The sequence below is a fragment of the Balearica regulorum genome, chromosome 35, assembly GCF_011004875.1.
Source record: "Balearica regulorum gibbericeps isolate bBalReg1 chromosome 35, bBalReg1.pri, whole genome shotgun sequence".
Lineage (NCBI taxonomy): Eukaryota > Metazoa > Chordata > Aves > Gruiformes > Gruidae > Balearica > Balearica regulorum.
Genome location: NC_046218.1, coordinates 205,952 through 226,325, shown reverse-complemented (window position 1 = coordinate 226,325; position 20,374 = coordinate 205,952). Strand labels below are relative to the sequence as shown.

Genomic DNA, 20,374 nt, shown 5'->3' with positions numbered 1-20,374 from the left:
ATCCCGAGGAGTCGGGGGGGACCCCAAAGGGTTATTGGGGGGGGGGAGCTGAAATTTGGGGGGACAAACACACACCCCCCCCCCCAAATTTGGTCTAAAGAGAACCCAGGCGTCGGGGCCCCCCTGCAGCCAGCGCTGGGGGGGGCCCTTGGGTTTTTTGGCTAAAAGTCCAGCGGGGGTCCCCACCCCCCCCGTTGTGAGGGGCTGGGTTTTGGGGGGGGGGGGTGGGCACCCCCTCTGCCAGGCCCCCCCCCCCCCCCCATTCCACTTCAGGCTCCCCCCCTTTTTGGCAGCGCAGGGGGACCCTTAAATTTGGGGGGGGGGGGGGGGGGAGAGCACATCCCCTTGGGTCCTCAGTGCTGGGGTCCCACTGGGTGGGGGGGGTGGGGGTGTCCCCAACCCCGGGCGGGGTCCGTCCCCCCCCCGCTAATCGAGGGGGGGCGCGGCGGAGGGGCTGGCGGGGCCGGAGCTGCCGGCGGCGTTCCCGCGGGCGCCGCTGTACTGCCCGATGAAGGAGCCGTCCTCGTTGAACTGGACGTCGGCGCTGCCCCCGTACCCCGCCAGGCTGTCGTCGCTCCCCAGCGCCGCCCCGGGGGCTCCCAGCGATCGCCCCGAACTGCCCGACGCCTTCTCCTCCGCGTCGCTGCGACGGCAACGGCGGACGGCGCTCGACGCGGGGGACAAACGCGCGCGCGCGCGCCCCCCTCCTTGCACGAGGACACAAACCCCCCCCCTTGCACGAGGACGCACCCTCCCCCTTGCACGAGGGACTCTCCTTACATGAGGACCCTCCCTTGCGCGACAACCCCTCCCTTGCACGATGACCCCTCCCTTGCACGACGACCCCCTCCTTTCCACGAGGACCCCCTCCCTTGCACGACGACCCCCTCCTTTGCACGAGGACCCCTCCCTTGCACAAGGACACCCCCCCTCGCACGAGGACGCACGTCCAGGCCCCCCCCTTACCTCTCCAGGGACCTGCGATAGCCAAGGCGGCAGCAGGGGAGAGACAGGGCGAAAGCAGGAAAGGGGGGTGGGGTGGGGGGGCGCAATTAACGAGGAGGCGTGTGATTAATTAGCCAGAGGGGGGTAATTAGCCAGAGGGGGTAATTGGGGGGGGGCAGTACGGCGGGGTGCAGCAGAGGGCGCCCAGCAGCTCTGACCCCGCCCACTGCGGTAAGCCCCGCCCCCTCGGCCCAGACCCCGCCCCCTCGGCCCAGGCCCCGCCCCCTCCATTGCCCCAGGCCCCGCCCACCCCGCCCAGGCCCCGCCCACCCCGCCCAGGCCCCGCCCCTCACCTGTACTCCCCGAAGGTCTCATCCTTCATGGGCCGGGCCTCCGAGTCCACCTGCGTGTCCTCCTTGTCCTTCACTGCGGGGGGGCACGGGTCGGTCCGGGGGGGGGGGCACGGACCCCCGGGGGGACCGCACGGACCCCCTCAGCCCTTGGGGACCCCCCCAGGCCTAAGGAACACACACCCCCCCCCAAAGCCACAGAGCCGGCCCCATGCGGCCCCTCCCAATCCCCCCCTGCTGCCCCCTTCCCATCAAATACCCCCCCTCCCAAGCCTTGGGGACCCCCACCAGCCCCTCCCAGAAATTAGGGACCCCCCCCAAGCCGTGGGGACCCCCCCTTAACTTAGGGACCCCCCCCTGTAGCACCAAGGGAGGCTGCGGGGTCCCAAGTGCCCCCCCTGGGGGGGGTTGTGCAGCAGGGGGGGGGGCTCTGGGCTCACCCGAATACTTGCCCCCCTTGCTGCGCTTGATGAAGCAGAGGATGAGGAGGATGAGGAGCAGCAGCACCACGGCGCTGACGAAGCCGATGAACCAACCCTCGGTGGCGAAGCCGCCCGCGGGACTTGGCACCACTGCGGGGTTGGGGGGGGGGACGACACACGATATGGGGCGGGGGGGGTGTGGGTCAGTAGGGGGGGGGGGGGAAGCGGAGTCGGGGATCCCCCGTCCAGCACCCCCAGCTGGGGAAAAAGCAGTTTCGGGGGATTCCCCATGCACTCAGGGGGTCCCTCAGGGGAAAACGTGGTTTCAAGGGGGCCCGAAGCAGCTGGGGGGGGGAACAGTTTCAAGGGGCCCTCAGGCAGCTGCATGGGGTTTGGGGGGGGGTCCCTTAGGGAGAAAACGTGGTTTCAAGGGGGCCCGAAGCAGCTGGGGGAGGTTTCAGGGATCCCCGGGGGGGGGGGGACGGGGACACACACAGTTTCAAGGGGCCCTCAGGCAGCTGCATGGGGTTTGGGGGGGGTCCCTTAGGGAGAAAACGTGGTTTCAAGGGGGCCCGAAGCAGCTGGGGGAGGTTTCAGGGATCCCCGGGGGGGGGGGGGGACGACACACACAGTTTCAAGGGGCCCTCAGGCAGCTGCATGGGGTTTGGGGGGGGTCCCTTAGGGAGAAAACGTGGTTTCAAGGGGGCCCGAAGCAGCTGGGGGGGGGAACAGTTTCAAGGGGCCCTCAGGGAGCTGGAAGGGGTTGGGGGGGGGTCCCTTAGAGAGAAAACGTGGTTTCAAGGGGGCCCGAAGCAGCTGGGGGAGGTTTCAGGGATCCCCGGGGAGGGGGGGAAACAGTTTCAAGGGGCCCTCAGGCAGCTGCAAGGGGTTTGGGGGGGTCCCTCAGGGAGAAAACGTGGTTTCAAGGGGGCCTGAAGCAGCTGGGGGAGGTTTCAGGGATCCCCGGGGGGGGGGGGAACAGTTTCAAGGGGCCCTCAGGGAGCTGGAAGGGGTTTGGGGGGGTCCCTTAGGGAGAAAACGTGGTTTCAAGGGGGCCCGAAGCAGCTGGGGGAGGTTTCAGGGATCCCCGGGGGGGGGGGGGGGGGCCAGTTTCAAGGGGCCCTCAGGCAGCTGCATGGGGTTTGGGGGGGGTCCCTTAGGGAGAAAACGTGGTTTCAAGGGGGCCCGAAGCAGCTGGGCGGGGGAACAGTTTCAAGGGGCCCTCAGGCAGCTGCAAGGGGTTTGGGGGGGTCCCTTAGAGAGAAAACGTGGTTTCAAGGGGGCCCGAAGCAGCTGGGGGGGGAACAGTTTCAAGGGGCCCTCAGGCAGCTGCATGGGGTTTGGGGGGGGTCCCTTAGGGAGAAAACGTGGTTTCAAGGGGGCCCGAAGCAGCTGGGGGAGGTTTCAGGGATCCCCGCGGGGGAGGGGAAACAGTTTCAAGGGGCCCTCAGGCAGCTGCATGGGGTTTGGGGGGTCCCTTAGGGAGAAAACGTGGTTTCGAGGTGCCCTGACTCAGCTGGAGGCAGTGTCAGGGCTCCTCTTGGGGGGGGAAAAAGGTGGTTTCGTGGGTCCCGGCCACAGCAGTGGAGGTTTCAAGGCTGCCCACGATAAGGCAGTGTGTTTGAGGGGGGTCCGCGAGCAGGTGGGGAAGCACCGTGGGGGTCGGCGTGGACTCACGCGTGCCGTTGGTCTGCACCTCGCTCTCCCAGAAGGCCACGCGCTCGCCCGAGTGGTTGCGCCCCACGAACTGGACGCGGTAGGAGGTGCCGGGGCGCAGGTCCCCCAGGCGGTACAGCCCCAGCGTGGAGTTGGCGTGGCCCGAGGTGCGCCAGGGCTCCTCCGCTGCGGGGGGGCACACACACACACACACACGTGCGAGGGGTGGGGGGTCACGGGCAGCAGGGAGACCCCCACACACACACACCCCACAGGAGACCCCCACACCCCTGGGATGTCCCAAGCTCCGTTCTCCTCCAAAATGTACCCAGAGGTTCCCCCAAATCCCCGTGGGACCCCCCCAACTCCACGTCCCCCCCACCCCACGTCCGTCCCCCCCACCCCACATCTGTCTCTCCCCCACCCCACATCGCCCCCCCCCATTACCCAAGGATCACCCCAACCCCACCCCCCCCCTTACCCAGAGCCCCCCAAGCGACTCCCCAAACCCCATTTCACCCCCCCATCTCCCTCCCCCCCCCCCTTGGGAGCCCCCACACTGACACCCACCCCCCCCCCCAGTCCCAGTTGGCCACCCTTACTGGTTTTGCTCATGTACTGGACCTCGAACTCGATGTTGGCCTGGGGGTGGGCGAGGGTCCAGTGCAGGACGGTGAAGTCCTCCCCCACCTCGCCCACCATCACGTTCCCCAGGACCGGCAGCACTGCGGGAACGGGGCAGGGGGGGCTCAGCAAAAAACAAGGGGATCCCCCCCTGTCGCCCCCCCCCCCCCACTTCGCCGGGCCCCCGGTGGTTTTGGCGCTCCCTTGGTGATCTCCGAGCCCTCCATTGGGGGGGGTCTCGGCCCATTTTGTGGCAGTTTCGGGGCCCCTCTGGCGGTTTCAGGGTCCCTCTGGCTGTTTCGGGGCCCCCCCCCCCCGGCGGTGTCAAGCCCCCCCCGCGGTATCGGGGTACCCACCGGGCTCGGGGAGCAGGCTGCCCTGGCGCAGCAGCGCGGGGCCGGGCCCCAGGCGGGTGAGGGCGCGCAGGGCGAAGCGGTAGCGGCCGCGGGGGGCCAGGCGCCCCAGGGTGGTGTTGAGGGTCCCGGGGGGGAAGGAGATCTCGTAGGGCAGCCCCCCCTCCGTCTGGTTCACTGCGGGGGGGGGTCACAGGCTCAGCACCCCCACACCCCCAAACACCCTGCGCCCCTCCGGACCCCCCCACAACGCCCCCCCAAGGTCCCACGCACCTCCCAGCCCCCCCCCCCCAAACAGCCACCTACCCCGGCAGGACCCCCCAAACACCCCCAGTGCCCCCCGCCGTGCGCTCCCAGTGCCCCAGCAGTCCCAGTATCCCCTCCCAGTGCTCCCAGTGCCCCTCCCAGCATCCCTGGAGCCTGCCTTGTACTCCCAGTGCCCCCCTGTGCTCCCAGTGCCCCCCCCGTGCTTCCCAGTGCCCCCCCGTTACCCCCTCAGTGCCTCCCAGTGCCTTCCATTACCCCCCAGTGCACTCCCAGTACACCCCCATTACCCCCCAGTGCCCCCATTAACCCCCAGTGCCCCCCTGTACCCCCCCACCAGTACCCCCATTACCCCCCAGTGCCCCCCTGTAGCCCCCCCAAGTACCCCCCATTACCCCCCCAGTGCCCCCCATTACTCCCAGTGCCCCCCAGTAACGGACCCTGGCGATACTGGAGCAGGAACCCAGTGAGGACGCCATTGGGGTGCCGCGGGCGCTTCCACTCCAGCGCCAGGGTGGTCTCGCCCACGCGCTCCACGCGCAGCTCCTCGGGGGGGCCCGGCACTGGGGGGGGGCAGCATCAGGGACCCCCGAACCACCGAGGTGGGGGTGCCCCCCCCAGGGAGCGTGGGGAGCCCCCCCGGGGACAGAGGGGACCCCCCCCAGAACAGGAAGGGGGTGCAGCCATGCTGGGGACAGAAGGGAGCCGGGAGGGTGCTGGGGGGGTCCCTGGGGGTATTTGGGGGTCCCCAGGATGGAGTTGGGGGCTCTCGGAGGTTTGTGGGGGTCCCCAATACTGGGCTGAGGGGGGGGGGTGTCCCCTGGGATCCCCAGGTGGGATTTCGGGGGCGTGGGGGAGGCAGGAGGGGCCTCACCTCCCTCGGGGGTGTCGAAGCGGATCTCGTCGCTGGGGGGGCCATCCCCCCGCCCGTTAAAGACGACAACCTGGAGGCGGTAGCGGCTCCAGGGGTGCAGCCCCCCCAACAGCACCCCGCTGGCCTCGCCGGGCACGGTCAGCACCCCGGGGTGCCCTCCGGGGGGGCCGGGGGGGGCCTGCCGACGCGCCCGCTCCCCCACCCAGCCCTCACGCCAGTACAGCACCTGGGGCGGAGAAGGCGTGTGTGTGGTGGGGGGGTGCGTCAGGCAGCGGGGACCCCCCCCCAAACTGCTTCCGCACCCCCCCGCAGCCCCCCTGCACCCCCAAATCCCCTCCCCCGTCCGTCGTCCCCCCCCCCCCTTACCCGAAATCCCCGGAGGTGCCCGCGCAGGTCTTGGGGGGGCCCCGCCAGGCTCCAGCGCACCCGCACGCTGGTGCTGTTCAGGATCTCCACCCCCACGTTTTCGGGGTACACCAGCGGCACTGGGAAATGGGGGGGGGGGGGAAGCAGTGTGACACCCCCCCTCTCCCCAAAACTGTGAACCCCTGGAGGACCCTGGACATGGGCATCCCATGAGAGACCCCCAGATAGAGACACCCCCCCCCCCAAAAACGGGGAGCCTCCAACCCCATCCCCGATATGGGTTAATCCCGGAGGGCCCCCCACCCCCCAAAAACGCACCCCCACATCTGGGTCTCTCCCCCTTCCCAGCCCAGATTTGGGGTTCCCCCCACCTCGGTGCTTCTCAGCACTCCCAGATTTGGGGTCCCCCCACCTCAGGGTCTCCCAGCACCCCCAGATTTTGCATCATCCCCCTCTCTGCCCCCCACAATTGCCCCCCCAGCCCGCAGAGGAGGGTTTGGGGTTTTTTTTTTGGGGGGGGACACCCCAACTCACGGTCCTCTCCCGAGTAGCCGACGACGACGGGGGGCTCGGGGCCCTTCCCGGCGTCGTTAACCGCCTGCACCCGGATCTCGTAGGGGCTGAAAGTGGGGGTGCCCCCCACCACGACGGGGGGGCCCCCCACCGTCTCCTCGTGCCAGCGGCCCAGCGTCGGCTCCAGCGCCCGCCACTGCACCCGGTACCGCACCTCGGCCGCGTTCCACTCCCCCGGCGCCAGCGGCTGCGGGCAGAGCCTCAGCGCCCCCCCCCCCCCCCGCCACCACCCACCCCCGAACCCCCAAATCCATCCCCAGAACCCCCCCAAACCTGCCCCGTGCCCCTCAGAACCTGGCCGGAGACAGAGGAACCCCCCCCCTCAAACCAGCTCTGGGCCCCTCTGACCCCCCCCCAAACCCACCCCAAGCTGGAGGGACCCCCCCCCAAACCCCTCTGAGCCCCCCAAACCCACCCCAAGCCCCCCCGAGCCCCCCAAACCTGCCCTGAGCCCCCCTGAGCCCTCCAAGCCGAAGGGACCCCCCCTAAACCCACCCCAAGCCCCTCTGAGCCCCCCCAAACCCTCCCCCAGGCTGGAGGACCCCCCCCCCCAAACCAGCTCTGGGCCCCTCTGACCCCCCCAAACCCTCCCCAAGCTGGAGAGACCCCCCCAAGCCCCCCCCCCAAGCCCCCCAAACCTGCCCTGAGCCCCCCAAGCCGAAGGGAGCCCCTCTAAACCCACCCCAAGCCCCCCCCCCAAAACCTACCCCACACCTTCCCGCCCCTCCCAAACCTGCCCCAGCCCCCCCCCCCGATCCCCCCAAACCCCTGTTGGGGTCCCCAGCCCCCCCCAGCCCCCCCATCGCGGACGCCGGGGTCCCCGGTACCTGCCAGGTGATGATCAGGTTGTTGGTCTCGTTGCCTTCGCCCTTGACCCCCCCAGGGTAGCGCTCGGGGGCTGGGGGTGGGGGGGTGTGTGAAATGGAGGCTCAGAGCCCCCCCCAAATTCCCAGCGACCCTTTTGGGGGGGCTCAGAGACACCCCCCCAACCCCTTTGGGTGGTCAGTACCAGTAGGATGTGGGATATGGGGGGGTAGGGGTGGGGTTTGGGGGATTTGGGGTAACTTGGGGGGGTTCACGGTCCCCAAAAGAATTTTGGGGGGGGGACACAAAGGGGTTTTGGGGTCCCCAGGGTGCCTGGAAGGCACTTACCTGCTGGGGGGGGTGGGTACTGGGGCACCAGGGAGGTCCCCGGGTGGAATTTGGGGGGGACACTTACCCACTGAGGGGGTGCCGATAGAGGTTTTGGGGTGCTGGGGGGGGGCACTCACCTGCGGGGGGGGTGGCGATGGGGGCGCTGGGGGCGCTGGGCTCCCCCCGCCCGTAGGCGTTGGCCGCCAGCACCCGGAAGCGGTAGCGGCCGTAGGGCGAGAGGGTGAGGGGGGCCCAGGGCTGCCCCCCCGGCACCGTCAGCCGCTCCACGAACCGCCCGGGCGCGAAGATGCCCTCCTCCTCCTCCACCACGAACTCTGGGGGGGGGGAGCTATGAGGGGTGCCCCCCAAACCCCCCGACACCCCTGAATCCCCACCACCTCCACCCTCCTCCCCCAGACCAGGAGACCCCCCTGAACCCCTCAGCGCCCCCATGACCTCTGAACCCCCCCCCGAAGACCCCCCCTGACCCCCCCTGACACCTCAAATCCCCTCAGGACCCCCTGAAGCCCCCCCAGCCCCCCCTCCATGACCCTCCCAACAGCCCTAAACTCCCCCCAGACACCCCAGATCCCCCCTCAGTCCCACTCTGGAGACCCCCGGGACCCCCCAAACCCCCCCCCGGGACCCCCAAACCCCCCCCCCAGCCCCCCATACTCTCCACGGGGCTGTTGTGCTCGTCCCCCGGGGTCCAGGTGAGCCGGACCTGGCGCTCGCCCACCTCCAGCACCTGCAGCTCCCGCACGGGGCCCGGCCGGCCTGGAGGGGGGGGTCAGGGCAGTTAGTGGGGGGCACTGGGGCAAAACTGGGGCAAAACTGGGGCAAAACCAGGAGAAATTGGTGAAGGACTGGGATAACCGGGGCAGAATCACAGCAGAACTGGGGTAATAGAGGCGTAACCGGGGCAGACCCAGCCATGGGCGCGGCGGCACCCCGGGGAGGATTTGGGGGGGGGGGGGGCCCACGGTAGGGTCTCACGTCTCCCCCCCTCGTGCCGTGGTTTGGGGGGGGGGGCTCACCCACGACGCGGAGCTGCGCCTCGGCCTCGACGGCGTCCAGCAGGGTCCAGGCGCGGCAGGAGAAGGTCCCCTGGTCGGCGTAGTCCACCCCGGCCACCGTCAGCGTGTCCCCGCTCAGCGAGTACCTGCAGGGAGGGGGCGGGCGCCGTCAGCCACCTCGTGGGGGGGGGGGGCCCGCGGGACCCCCAATTTCCACCCTGGCCCCCCTCACTTGTCGCTGTCAGCCGTCTCGTGCAGCAGCTGGCCGTCCCGGCGCCACTCGAGGCCGTGGGGGGCTAGCCCGGGGTCGAAGGCGGCCACGCAGCGGAAGGTGACCGTCTCCCCCTTCTTCGCAGTCGTGCTCTGGGGGGGCACCTCGATCCGTGTCGCCGCTGGCGAGGGTGGCAAAGGGTTAACGGGGAAAAGCCAAGGAAGAATTTAGGGGGGGGGACCCCAGAAGGGTCTCTGGGGGTCTGAGGGATGATCGGGGGGGGAAGAGAGAGAAGACCCTGGGAAGGATTTGGGGGGGGGCACAGGACAGCTCCCAGAAAGGATTTGAGGGGTTCTGTAAGGCTCTGGGGGATCCCAGAAGAGACTCGGGGGAGAGGTGGGGGGCTGGAGGATCCTAGGAAGGATTTGGGGGGACCCGGACACCTCTCGGCGGTCCCAGAAGAGACACAGGGGGGCTCTGGGCTGGTCCCAGGAAGGATGTAAGAACCTCAGGAAGGATTTGGGGGGGTCCCCGGAAGACTCTGGTGGATCCCAGGAAGATTCAGGGGAACACCGGGAAGGATCTGGGGGGCCAGGGTTGGGGGGCGTCCCGGCGGTCCCGGTACCTTTGACGTTGAGGTGGGCGACGACGCTGGTGTTGCTGTGGGCGTTGTGGGCCTGGCAGGTGAAGGGGCCGCCGTCCCCCCGCACCACCGGGCCCAGCCGCAGGGTCCCGTTGGTGAAGACGAAGGCGCGGTCGTCCTGCAAGGCCGGCTCCAGCCCCGGCGTCAGCCTGGGAATTTGGGGGGGGGGGGGGGAGCAGAGTGTCGGGGGGGGTGCTGGGGACCCCGGGGTGGGGTGGGGGGGGGATCCCGGGGCAGGGGGGGTGGTCTCACCACTCGACGGTGGGCGCGGGGGCCCCGAAGGCCTGGCAGTGCAGGAACACCGTCCGGTTCTCCACCACCGCGTACGGCGTCTCATCTGGCGTCAGGATCTTCACCGGCAACTCTGGGGGGGGCGCGGGGTAGTGAACGGGGTGCCTGGACACACCCCCACCCCCCCCAGGCCCCCAAATCCCCCCTCCGGACCCCCCCAAAACCCCCACTCCCCTCCCAGAAGATCAAGGCAGCCCCAGCCATCGCCATGACAACGGGTACCCCCGGTTACCATAGAGGCAGCCATCACCATGGCAACGGCTGCCCAGCAGGGTTGCCGTGGGAGCAGCGATTGATCAGGCAGGTTGCCACAGCAACCACCTCCAGGCAGGGTTGCCATGGTAATGGCCAGGCGAGGGGCCTGTCGCTTGGCGATGGAGGGGGCTGCTGGGGGGGGGGGGGGGGCACCGTTGCCATGGGGCTGGTTGCTAAGGGGTTGCCAGGGAAGGGTGTCACCCAGGGACGGTTGCTAGGGGGGATGCAGTTGCCGGGGAGGCCCGGTTGCCACGGGGATGCGGTCGCGGTGGGGATGCGGTCAACCCCCCCCCCACACACCCCAAGGATGTGGTTGCCGTGGGGATGCGGTTGCTAAGGCGGAAGTGGTTGCTAAGGGGGATGTGGTCGCCATGGGGACGTGGGCCCGGCCAGGACCACACCTGTGGCTGGGGAACACCGTCACCGCGGCGACAGTCGCCAGGGAGAAAGCGGCTGTAGCCGGGGACGGACACACACGCACGCCGTCACCGCGGGGATGCGGTTGCTCGGGGGCGGGGGGGAAACGCCCTGGGCAGGGGATGGGGGTCCCGGTGGTCGCGACACCCCCGCTGCGACGTACCCACGACGTAGACGAAGGCGTTGGCCAGCAGATGCCCGTGGCGGTTGTGCGCCTCGCACTGCGCCACCACCGTGTCGTTGGGCTCCAGGCGGGGCAGCACCAGGGCCCCATCCCGCACCGCCCACCGGCCGGCTCCCGGTGCCTCTGCAACGGCGGGGTGAGGGCACCCGCGGGACCCCGCTGCCTCCCCGGGGACCCCAACACCCCCCCGGGGACCCTAACATCCCCCCGGGGACCCCAACACCCCCCCCGGGGACCCCCACTGCCTCCCCGGGGACCCCGACTGCCTCCCCGGGAGCACACTCCCCCGGGATCCTAACGTCTTCCCCAGGGACCCTGAAACCTTCCAGGGACGCCCCAAACCCCGCGGGGACACCCCCCCCACACCACCCTCTGGCTTCCGGGAACCCCATTACAACCCCCCCCCCCCATTAAGAACCCCCCCCCCGAGAAAAAGCCAGAGCCCCCCAAAGGAATCCCACCCCCCTCCAGCCCCCAGGACCCCCCCAGGAGACCCCAATAACCCCCCAGGGACCCCAACACCCCCCCCAGGGACCCCCACACCCCCCCCCCAGGGACCCCAGCCCCCCCGTACCCTCGATGGGGACCCCGTTGAGGCGCCAGGCGACGCGGGGCCGGGGCTTGCCCTCCACCAGGCAGTCCAGCCGCGCCGTCTCCCCCGGGCCGAAGACCCCGCTCTGGGGGCGACGCACCCAGTACGGGGCCGCTGCGGGGCGGGAGGGGGCGTCAGGGACACACACCCCCCCCCCGCTGTCCCCCCAGGGCCCCCCCTGAGCCACCCTGCGCCTCTCAGCGCCCGCCCCAGCGCCTCCCAGTATCTCCCGCTGCCCACCCCAGCAGATCCCAGTGCCCCCCAGTTCCCCCAGCACCCATTCTGGTTCCCCGAGCTCCCATCCCAGTGCCTCCCAGTTCCCCCAGTGCCTCCCAGTTCCCCCAGCTCCCGTCCCAGCACCTCCCAGCTCCCCCAGCTCCCATCCCAGTTCCCCCAGCTCCCATCCCAGTGCCTCCCAGTTCCCCCAGCTCCCATCCCAGCGCCTCCCAGTTCCCCCAGCTCCCATCCCAGCGCCTCCCAGTTCCCCCAGCTCCCATCCCAGTTCCTCCCAGCTCCCATCCCAGCACCTCCCAGCTCCCATCCCAGCACCTCCCAGCTCCCCCAGTGCCCATCCCAGTGCCTCCCAGTTCCCCCAGCGCCCATCCCAGTGCCTCCCAGTCCCCCCAGCTCCCATCCCAGCTCCCCCAGCTCCCGTCCCAGCACCTCCCAACTCCCCCAGCTCCCATTCCAGCAGATCCCAGTTCCCCCAGCTCCCACCCCAGTCCCTCCAGCTCCCACCCCAGCTCCCCCAGCACCCATCCCAGCACCTCCCAGTTCCCCCAGCTCCCATCCCAGCACCTCCCAGTCCCCCCAGCTCCCACCCCAGTTCCCCCAGCTCCCACCCCAGCTCCTCCCAGTCCCCCCAGCTCCCATCCCAGCTCCCCCAGCTCCCATCCTAGCACCTCCCAGCTCCCACCCCAGCACCTCCCAGTTCCCCCAGCTCCCACCCCAGTCTCCCCAGCTCCCACCCCAGCTCCTGCCCCAGTCCCCCCAGCTCCCCCAGCGCGCCGTACCCTCGACGGTGACGAGGTGGCTGTGACGCGCCCGGCCCTGGCTGTTCTCGGCCACGCACTCGTACTCGCCGTCGTCGGCCTCCTCCACCGCCCGCAGCCGCAGCGTCTTGTTGAAGTTCTCCAGCGAGACGCGGCCCCGCGGCAGGGGCCCGTTCAGCCGCTGCCACCGCACCGCCGGCGTGGGGCTGGGGGGGGGGACACGCGTCACCGGGGAGGGGGCCGGGACACCCCCCCCCCGCCAGCATCCCCCTCCCTCAGCGCCCCAGGGACCCTCCCGGCACCCCCCGAGCCCCCCCCAGACTCACAGCCCCTCGGCAATGCACTCCAGCACCAGGGTGCCCCCCCGCAGGGCGACGTGGGGGGGCTGCGGGTCCTGGGGCACCACGAGCCGGGGACGGCGGGACTGCACCGAGTTACCTGGGGGGAAGGGGGGTGTTGGGGGGGGGGGCATCCCCAGAGACCCCCTCAGCACCCCCCCGTACTCTCAACGACCCCCCCAGACACCAAGGGACCTCCCCACACCATCCCCCCAAGGAGCGGGGGTCTCCTCCAGGGTTTGTTTTTATTTTTTTTTGGGGGGGGGGAACCCCAAAGCAGGGTTTGTCTGTTGGCGGACCCCCACGGGTTTGGGGGGGGGGGGCTTCTGCTGGGAGGGGGCAGTTTTATGGGCGCTAGGGGGGTGTAGGAGAGTTTAAGGTGGGGTCCCCCGTAGAAGTGACTTTGGGGGGATCCACCGGGGGGGGGTGTTAGAGATCCCGCGGGGCTCTGGGGGTGCTGGGGGGGGATGCTGGGGGTCCCCACGTACTGGGGGCGACGCGGAGGTCGAGGGGCTCCTTCTGGATGATGGTGCGCGGCCCCAGGTAGTGCGCGTGGCAGATGTAGTCGGGGTGGCTGTCGCCCACCAGCGCGTTGGCGAAATAGAGGAACCCGTCCTGCCCCATGCTCACCCGGGCGTCCTGCGCAATGTGCACGATGCCTGGGGGGGGGGGGCGGGCAGAGAAAGTGGGGGGACACGGGGTGTGTGTGGGGGTGTCAGGGGGTCCCCGCAGCCCCCAGGCTCCTGTCCCGCCCGCGGGGGGCACAGGGAATGGGGAAATGGGGTTCGGGGGGGGTTGGGAGGGAAGTGTGGGGTGCACCGGCGCCAGGGCACAGCGAGGGGCAAGGGGGGGCCTGGGGCGTTATTGGGGGGCCAGGGGTAATGGGAACCCAGTGGGTGCAGCAGGGTTGGGAGCAGTGGGGTGCAGCGGGGGTGCAATGGGGTGATGGGGGGAATCAGGGGGATCCCGGGTGCTATGGGGTGTCAGTGGGGTTATGGGGGTGCAGGGGGGGTTATGGGGGTAAGGGGGTGCAGAGGGGTTGGGGGGTGCCACGGGCAGTATGGGGGTGCAGCAGGGTGAGGGGTTAAGGGGGTCCGGGGGGAGTCGCATACAAGGGGTGCAGGATCAGCCCCCCCCCCAGCCCCGTGCAGGTTGCTCACGGCTATTGAGCCAGTAGATCTTGGGGGGCACGGCGCTCTTGGGGGGGTCGCAGGGCAGCACCACGGGGTCCCCCTCCTCCACCTCCACCGGCACCACCTTCTCCTTGGGCCACTGCGGCGTGTCTGGGGAGCACAACAGCTGGGGGAGGGCAAGGCATCCGGGGGGGCCCCCCAACCAGCCAGGGACCCCCGTGTCTGGGGTGGCTCCCCCTGCCCTCCCAAACCAGCCAGGGACCCCAGCGTCCAGGGGGTTCCCTCCGCTCCCCCCAAGCAGCCAGGGACCCCTGCATTTGGGGGGTTCCCCTCACACCCCCCCCAGGCCAGGCAGGGACATCCAGGCCTTGAGTGAGGGGTCGTGGCAGGGAAATTGGGGGGGGGGGGATCTGGGGGGAGCCCGTGGGATCTGGAGGTTCCCATGGGGATTTTAGGGGACCCCTGGGGGAGATTTCAGGACCCCCATGGGGCTCTGGGGATGCCAGGGCAGCTTTTGAGGAATTCAGGGGACCCTCAGGGCAGGTTTTGGGTCACCCAGGGGGGATTCGGGGCACCCAGGAGGGGGTGGAGCCCGCCCAGGTGGACGCCGAGGGCGGGGGTGTTGGGGTGCCCGGGGGGTTTTGGGGTCCCGGTCTCACTCTCGGCGATGACGTGGGCTTCGAGGGAGAGCGCGGTGCCCAGGGCGTTGGTGGCGAAGCAGCGGTACCGGCCCTGCAGGCGCCCGGCCAGGCTGGTGTTGATGATGAGGGTCCCCCCTCCCGGGACCACCGTCACCCCTGGGTGCTCCTCGGGGACGAAGGGCTGGTCCTCCCGCGTCCAGCGGTACCTGCGGGCGAAGCGGAGTCGGGGGGGGGGCACCGTCACCGCGGGGGGGACACGACAGAGGGGGGACACGCGGGAGGGACACGGTGGGGACACTCACTGGACAGGGGGGTTGCCGCTGGCGGAGCATTTGAGGACGACGTCGTCGCTGGGGAAGACGACGAGCTGCTCTGGGGGCTGCTCCGTCAGCTCGGGGGGCTGCAGGACTGCGGGGGGGTCAGTGGGTGGGACCCCTGGGGACCCCATGGGCACCCCCAAGACCTCCAAGGACCCCTCCCCAAACCCACAGGGACCCCCTCGGGGCCCCCAGGAGCCCTCCGAAGACACTTGGGGACCCCAGACCCCCAACAGGCCACCCTGCCACCCCCCAGGGCCCCCATACAGACCCCCCAGGGTGCTGAGCACAACGTGGGGCACCTCAAGGAACCCCCCTGGAGACCCCAGGGACCCACAGAGCCCCCCCCCCCAAAGTCCTCAGAGCCCCCCAGCCCCTCCCCAGGGACCCCAGAACCACCCAGGACCCCCCCCCAGACTCACGCTCGTGCAGACCATCTGCACCGTCCCGGGGGGCAGAGGGGGGAGAGACACAGCGGTGAGCGGGGGCTCCCCCCGGGCGTGCGGGGCCGTTGGGGCCCTTGTGAGCAGCCGTGCCAGGGGTCCTCGTGCAAGGGCGGGGGGGGAGGGTGAGTGTGGAGAGAGTCGTCGTGCAAGGGGGACAAGCGTGCGAGGGGTCCTCGTGCAAAGGCGCAGGCAGCCCTCGTGCAAGCAGCCCTCGTGCAAGCGTGCAAGCCCCTCCCGCCCTCGTGCAAGGCCCTCCCCCCCCCCAGCTCCGCCCCACTCACACTCCGGGGGGATGGTGATGGCGGCGCCGGGCCCCCCCAGCGCCAGCAGCAGGAGGAGGCCGAGCCCCCGGGGCAGAGCCATGGCCGGGGCCGGCGGCAGCGGGGCCCTGGGGTGGGGGGTGGGGGGGGGAAGGGGGCAGGGGGGGAACGGGGTGACTCAGGGAGGAAGGGGGGATGGGGCTGTCAGCCCCCCCTCCGGGGGGGACCCAGGCATCCCCCCCCCCCCCCCGCTCCATTGTGTGGCGGCCACCGCCTCCCCTCCCCTCCCCCCCCACGGATGCGCCCGTTACCATGGCAACGGCTAATGAGGGGAACCTGTCACCTTGGCTCGGGACCCAGGCGTCCGAGCGACACCCCCCAACCCCCCCCCGGCTCCCGAGAGCTTCCCTCCCTCCCCCCCCTCCGTCAGCACCCTGGACAGCGCACCGGGCTCCGGGACAGCTCCCTCCCCCCCCCTCCCCGCGGGAGGGACCCGGGCAGCCCCCACCCACGCCCCCCCCCCCCCCCCCCGAGGGCCCCCGGGGCGGAAGCGGGGGCGGCCCCGGCAGGAACAAGGGTCCCTTGTTGACCCCGCATTCCTGGGGTGGGGGTGGGCTGGGAGGGACCGGGCAATGACACACGCACACCCCCACACACACACACCCGCCCCCCCAGAAGGGCACCCAGGGATCCGGGCCCCTCCCTGCCCACCCCCCCCCCCCCCCGGACCCAGGCGGCCGGTGCTGCAGGTGGGGGGCGGGAAGCCCGCGGCACCTGTAGGGAAATGACCGGGATGGGGGGGGGGGGGGGGGCCGGGGACACACGGACGGACACAGACACCCAGGCGCCCGGCCCCCCCCTCCCACCCCAGCCCCAGCGGGGCCGCGGCCCGTCACGGCGGTGGGGGGCAGCCGTGGGGTGACGGGGCCGGGGGCAGCTGTCGGGGCCGGTTACATCGTGTCCTCACACGCGTGTGCCGCGCACGGGCCCACACACACACACACACACAGAGCCCCGTTGCCCCCCCGCCGGCCCCACCCATCTGTTGGACGCGGGCCGGGATCCTATGGAGACCCTATAGAGCCCCCCCAGAGCTCCGTGTGCTCTGAGGGACCCCACGGAGACCCTACAGAGCCCCCCCAGCGGCCCCTGTCCCCACAGGGACCCCACGGAGATCCTATAGAGCCCCTCAGACCCACAGAGCCTGCACGGAGACCCTATAGAGCCCCCAACAGAGCTCCCCGCCCCTATAGAGACCCTCTCGACCCCCTCCCCATGCAGCCCCGGCCCCTCACAGCCCCCACAGGACCCCCTTTACCTCAGTCCAGCCCCACAGAGAACCTATAGATCCACCTTTACCTCAGCCTGGCCCCACGGAGAACCTATAGAGCCACCTTTACCTCAGCCCAGCCCCACAGACACCCTATAGAGCCACCTTTACCTCAGCCCGGCCCCACAGACACCCCGTAGACCCACCTTTACCTCAGCCCGGCCCCACAGACACCCCGTAGACCCACCTTTACCTCAGCCCGGCCCCACAGACACCCCATAGACCCACCTTTACCTCAGCCCGGCCCCATAGACACCCCATAGACCCACCTTTACCTCAGCCCGGCCCCACAGACACCCCATAGACCCACCTTTACCTCAGCCCGGCCCCACAGACACCCCATAGACCCACCTTTACCTCAGCCCGGCCCCATAGACACCCCATAGACCCACCTTTACCTCAGCCCGGTCCCTCAGCGCTGCCCACCCCACGGAGCTGCAGCCCCTCCGTGCTTCCCGCCTCTGGGAGGACCCAGAGCCCGCTGCCCACAGAGACGCCTTTACCTCAGCCCAGCCCCATAGAGAGACGCTATAGAACCACCTTTACCTCAGCCCAGCGCTATAGAGACCCTACAGCACCACCTCTATCTCAACCCAGCCCCATAAAGACGCTATAGACTTACCTTTACCTCAGCCCCGTCCCCATAAAACGCTGTAGAACCACCTTTACCTCAGCGCAACCCCGTAAATACACTAAAGAGCCACCTTTACCCCAACACAACCACACCAACGCCCTATAGATCCACCTTTACCTCAGCCCAGCCCCATCGACACCCTATAGATCCACCTTTACCTCAGCCCAGCCCCATCGACACCATATAGATCCACCTTTACCTCAGCCCAGCCCCATCGACACCCTATAGATCCACCTTTACCTCAGCCCAGCCCCATCGACACCCTATAGATCCATCTTTACCTCAGCCCCGGCCCCTCCGCGCTTCCCGCCCCACACCCCCACAGCCCCTCAGCGCTTCCCGCCTCGCCCAGGACCCCCCCCCTCCCCTCTCCCCTCAGCCCAGCCCTACGGCATCCCCGCAGACGCACCTTCCCCTCAGCACCACCCGCCCCGTAAATGTCCCACCGACAGCCCTTCCCCTCAGCCCCGGGCAGCCCTGGCCCCGCACCCCCGGGGGGTGTCCGTCCATCCGTCCGTGTCCCCCCCTCCCTCCCCCGGCCCTACCTGCTCTCGCCGCTCCCAGCTCGGGGCTGCGGCTGCCGCGGGGCTGACATAATCCGCCCGCAGGCCCCGCCCACCGCCCCCCTGGCCCCGCCCACCGCCCCTCCCCTCCCCGCTGGGACACGCCCCCCGGCCACACCCTGAGCCATGGGGGGGGCAGTGGGGGGGGGGTTCAGCCCCCCCCCCCCCCATTCCATAGGGGGGTGCGAGGTGGGGGAAGCCCCCCCAGAGGCCCGGGGGAGGGGTAGCCCCCCCCCAGCCCTTTCCCGGCAGCCACACCCTGGCAGCCGCCCAGGGGATGATGGGAAACTCCACCCCCGCCCCCACCCCCAGGGACCCAGGAACCCCCCCCATGAGGTCAGACCGCTTTGTCACTGATGACATCACACCCAGCCCCAGACAGGGATGATGTCATCAGCCAGCAGGGAGCAGCCCAAACATCTGGGTCCCTGGGGGGTGGGATGGGGGGGGGGGCACCCCCAAAACAGACACAGGGAGATGGGGGGGCAGGCCTTTATTGGGGTACAGCCACAGGGGGGGCATTTCGGGACACCCCCCTGCAGCAATCGTGGGGGGGGACCCTCAAGACCCCCAGCTTTGGGGGCTAAGGGTAGACACCCCCCCCTTCATTTGGGGGGCTCCCCCATGACAAAGCCGCCCCCACCTCAGGGGAGGGCTCCCCCCTTTTTGGGGCCCAGCCCCAGCCAGCCATTCCCCTTTGGGGAGGTCCTTCAGCCCCGCCCCAGACATTCTTTATTCTGGGGGGAGCGGGGCAATTTTAGTGGCAACACCCCGCTCCCCACCAGGACATGGGGACCCCCTCAGGGGGGCTGTAATTGGGGGGGGGGGTGTGTCCGTGTTTTGGGGGGGGGCCTACGCCTGGATGCTGCTCTTGGTGCTGAAGGCCAGGTAATAGATGACGAGGCCGATGGCAGCCGCCACCACCTCCGTCGACACCCAGGGACCGTTCCAGGCGCCCTGCAGAAACGATGGAACGGGGAGAGGTGTCACTGCTGTCTCCCCAAAACCCTCCTGTGCCCCCCCAAAACCTCCCCCCCCCAAACCCCAGCACCCCCCAGTCACGCAGGGTGCCCCTAAACCCCGCAGGGCCCATCCTCAGAATCTGCCCCAAAATCCCAGCGTGTGCCCCCCCAAAACCCTGGGACACCCCTGCAACCCCCCCCCCCCCAAGACCCTGGGGACCCCCTAAACCCCTCTGAGAGGAGCCGCAGCCCCAGCAACCATCCCGGCAACACTCTCAGGTCATCCACAGATGTTCCAACACGCCTGAATCGCCCAGATTTCTCCCCAAAACCCCATGTGTGCACCCCTGCATGCAGAGTGAGCCACGCCAAGAACCCCCCCAAACCCAGAGGGACCCCAAACCCCTCCCCCAACTCACCCGATGGTCCACGTTGACGGTGAAGAGGGGCCGGATTCGGGAAACGTCCTCGTTGTTGCGCTGAGCCTGGGGGTGCAGAGATAAAAGCAGGTTTGGAGCCGGGCAGGGGGCACCCCGGGGTGCTCCCCCAAGAGAAACCCCTGCTGTGGGGCGGGGGGCCCACCTTGCGCAGGGCGCTGTACGACTCCTCGTCGAAGAACTTCACCTCGTAGGTGCCCGACTGGGCGCTGCGGTGCTCCAGGCTCCAGGAGACCTACGGGGTGGAGGAGGGATGGAGGGCGCTGAACCCCCGGACCCCTCCGCGCCCCCCTCCGGGTGCCCTCCCCGGGGACCCCGGGCTCACCTGGTAGCGTCCCACGTCCTGCCCCCGGGTGACGGGGAACTGCTTCCCGTTGACATCGGCGTAGAGAGCCACGTTCTGCGGGGAAAGGGTGGCGGTGGAACGCGGGGAAGCCCCGGCAGCGCCCACCATGCCCCCCCTCCCCGGTACCCCCGTCCGCGGGGACTCACCTGGGCGCCGTTCTTACAGGCCAGCGAGATCTCCACCACGAAGACGCTCTCGGAGGAGATAACAGCGTCCGAGGTAGTGTAGTACGAAGGCACGATGGTGGGCTCGGGGCACGGCTCGCCTACGGGAGGGGGGAACCGTGAGGACCGGGACGAACCGGGCCCTCACAGGCCCCACTATCCCGGGACACCCCACACCCATGGAGCCCCCCAGCCCCGGGAGGCCCGGGACACTCAACCCCCAAGGGCCGGGGGTACCTCAGGACCCCCCCGGCCACCCCGTAGCCCCGCCGGGTCCCCCCCATGTACCTGCGGCGCCGAGCACCACCGCCAGCAGCCCGGCCAGCACTGCCAGCGCCGCCATGACTGCCGGCCGCACCGCCCTCCGGCCACAGACCCTCGCCCGACGGCCAATCAGCGCCGCCCGTCGCTGCTGCGCGCCCAATCGACACCCAGGGGCGGGCTGTCGAGCGAGCTTCGGCCAATAGGAAGCGCGCTTTTCTCCTTTCGCGGGCGCCTGCTCCGCAACGCGACGTGGCCCGGCCACCACCGCTGTCGTCGGAGGTGGGCGGGGCCAAGCGGTGCACCTGCGCAGTAACCGCCGCCGGCCGGACAAAATGGCGGCCGAGACTTATGTGGTGCGGTGAGGTGGTGCCAGGAAA

General features: G+C 70.1%; 2 protein-coding genes across 3 annotated transcripts; both read right to left on the bottom strand.

The window, feature by feature from the left end:
* Positions 1-409: 409 nt before the first annotated feature.
* On the bottom strand, positions 410-17,878 carry L1CAM (L1 cell adhesion molecule). 2 transcript variants are annotated; one of them, XM_075738701.1, is made up of 28 exons: positions 17,807-17,878; positions 15,319-15,425; positions 15,014-15,028; positions 14,577-14,682; positions 14,293-14,480; positions 13,661-13,783; positions 12,989-13,159; positions 12,489-12,600; positions 12,184-12,368; positions 11,153-11,284; positions 10,558-10,701; positions 9,684-9,795; positions 9,414-9,580; positions 8,810-8,969; positions 8,599-8,723; positions 8,237-8,338; positions 7,699-7,896; positions 7,255-7,325; positions 6,389-6,614; positions 5,855-5,973; positions 5,489-5,714; positions 5,055-5,177; positions 4,354-4,527; positions 3,976-4,098; positions 3,395-3,559; positions 1,736-1,867; positions 1,299-1,371; positions 410-643 (listed from the first exon to the last, which is right to left on the bottom strand). In XM_075738701.1, exons 1-28 carry the CDS (start codon positions 17,854-17,856, stop codon positions 427-429), a joined length of 3,846 nt encoding a protein of 1,281 aa, XP_075594816.1. In that variant the 5' UTR covers positions 17,857-17,878; the 3' UTR covers positions 410-426. The 2 variants fall into 2 exon arrangements, with proteins under 2 accessions (XP_075594816.1, XP_075594817.1); XM_075738702.1 differs by lacking the exon at positions 15,014-15,028.
* A 425-nt stretch (positions 17,879-18,303) lies between these two features.
* On the bottom strand, positions 18,304-20,178 carry SSR4 (signal sequence receptor subunit 4). The gene is made up of 6 exons (XM_075738772.1): positions 20,022-20,178; positions 19,716-19,834; positions 19,549-19,623; positions 19,369-19,458; positions 19,206-19,271; positions 18,304-18,781 (listed from the first exon to the last, which is right to left on the bottom strand). The coding sequence occupies exons 1-6, from the start codon at positions 20,074-20,076 to the stop codon at positions 18,677-18,679; spliced, it is 510 nt and encodes a 169-aa protein (XP_075594887.1). The 5' UTR covers positions 20,077-20,178; the 3' UTR covers positions 18,304-18,676.
* Between the last annotated feature and the right edge of the window lie 196 nt (positions 20,179-20,374).

Excerpts from the sequence above, each read along its gene's own strand:
- L1CAM (XM_075738701.1), bottom strand. The coding sequence starts at position 17,856 with ATGTCAGCCCCGCGGCAGCCGCAGCCCCGAGCTGGGAGCGGCGAGAGC. Across the intron at positions 12,601-12,988 it reads CGACCTCCGCGTCGCCCCCA|GTAACTCGGTGCAGTCCCGC; the intron begins GTACGTGGGGAC and ends CCTTCCCCCCAG. Across the intron at positions 4,099-4,353 it reads CAGCCTGCTCCCCGAGCCCG|TGCTGCCGGTCCTGGGGAAC; the intron begins GTGGGTACCCCG and ends CCGTTCCCGCAG.
- SSR4 (XM_075738772.1), bottom strand. The coding sequence starts at position 20,076 with ATGGCGGCGCTGGCAGTGCTGGCCGGGCTGCTGGCGGTGGTGCTCGGC. Across the intron at positions 19,624-19,715 it reads CCTGTAAGAACGGCGCCCAG|AACGTGGCTCTCTACGCCGA; the intron begins GTGAGTCCCCGC and ends CTTTCCCCGCAG. Across the intron at positions 19,272-19,368 it reads CGTACAGCGCCCTGCGCAAG|GCTCAGCGCAACAACGAGGA; the intron begins GTGGGCCCCCCG and ends CTGCACCCCCAG.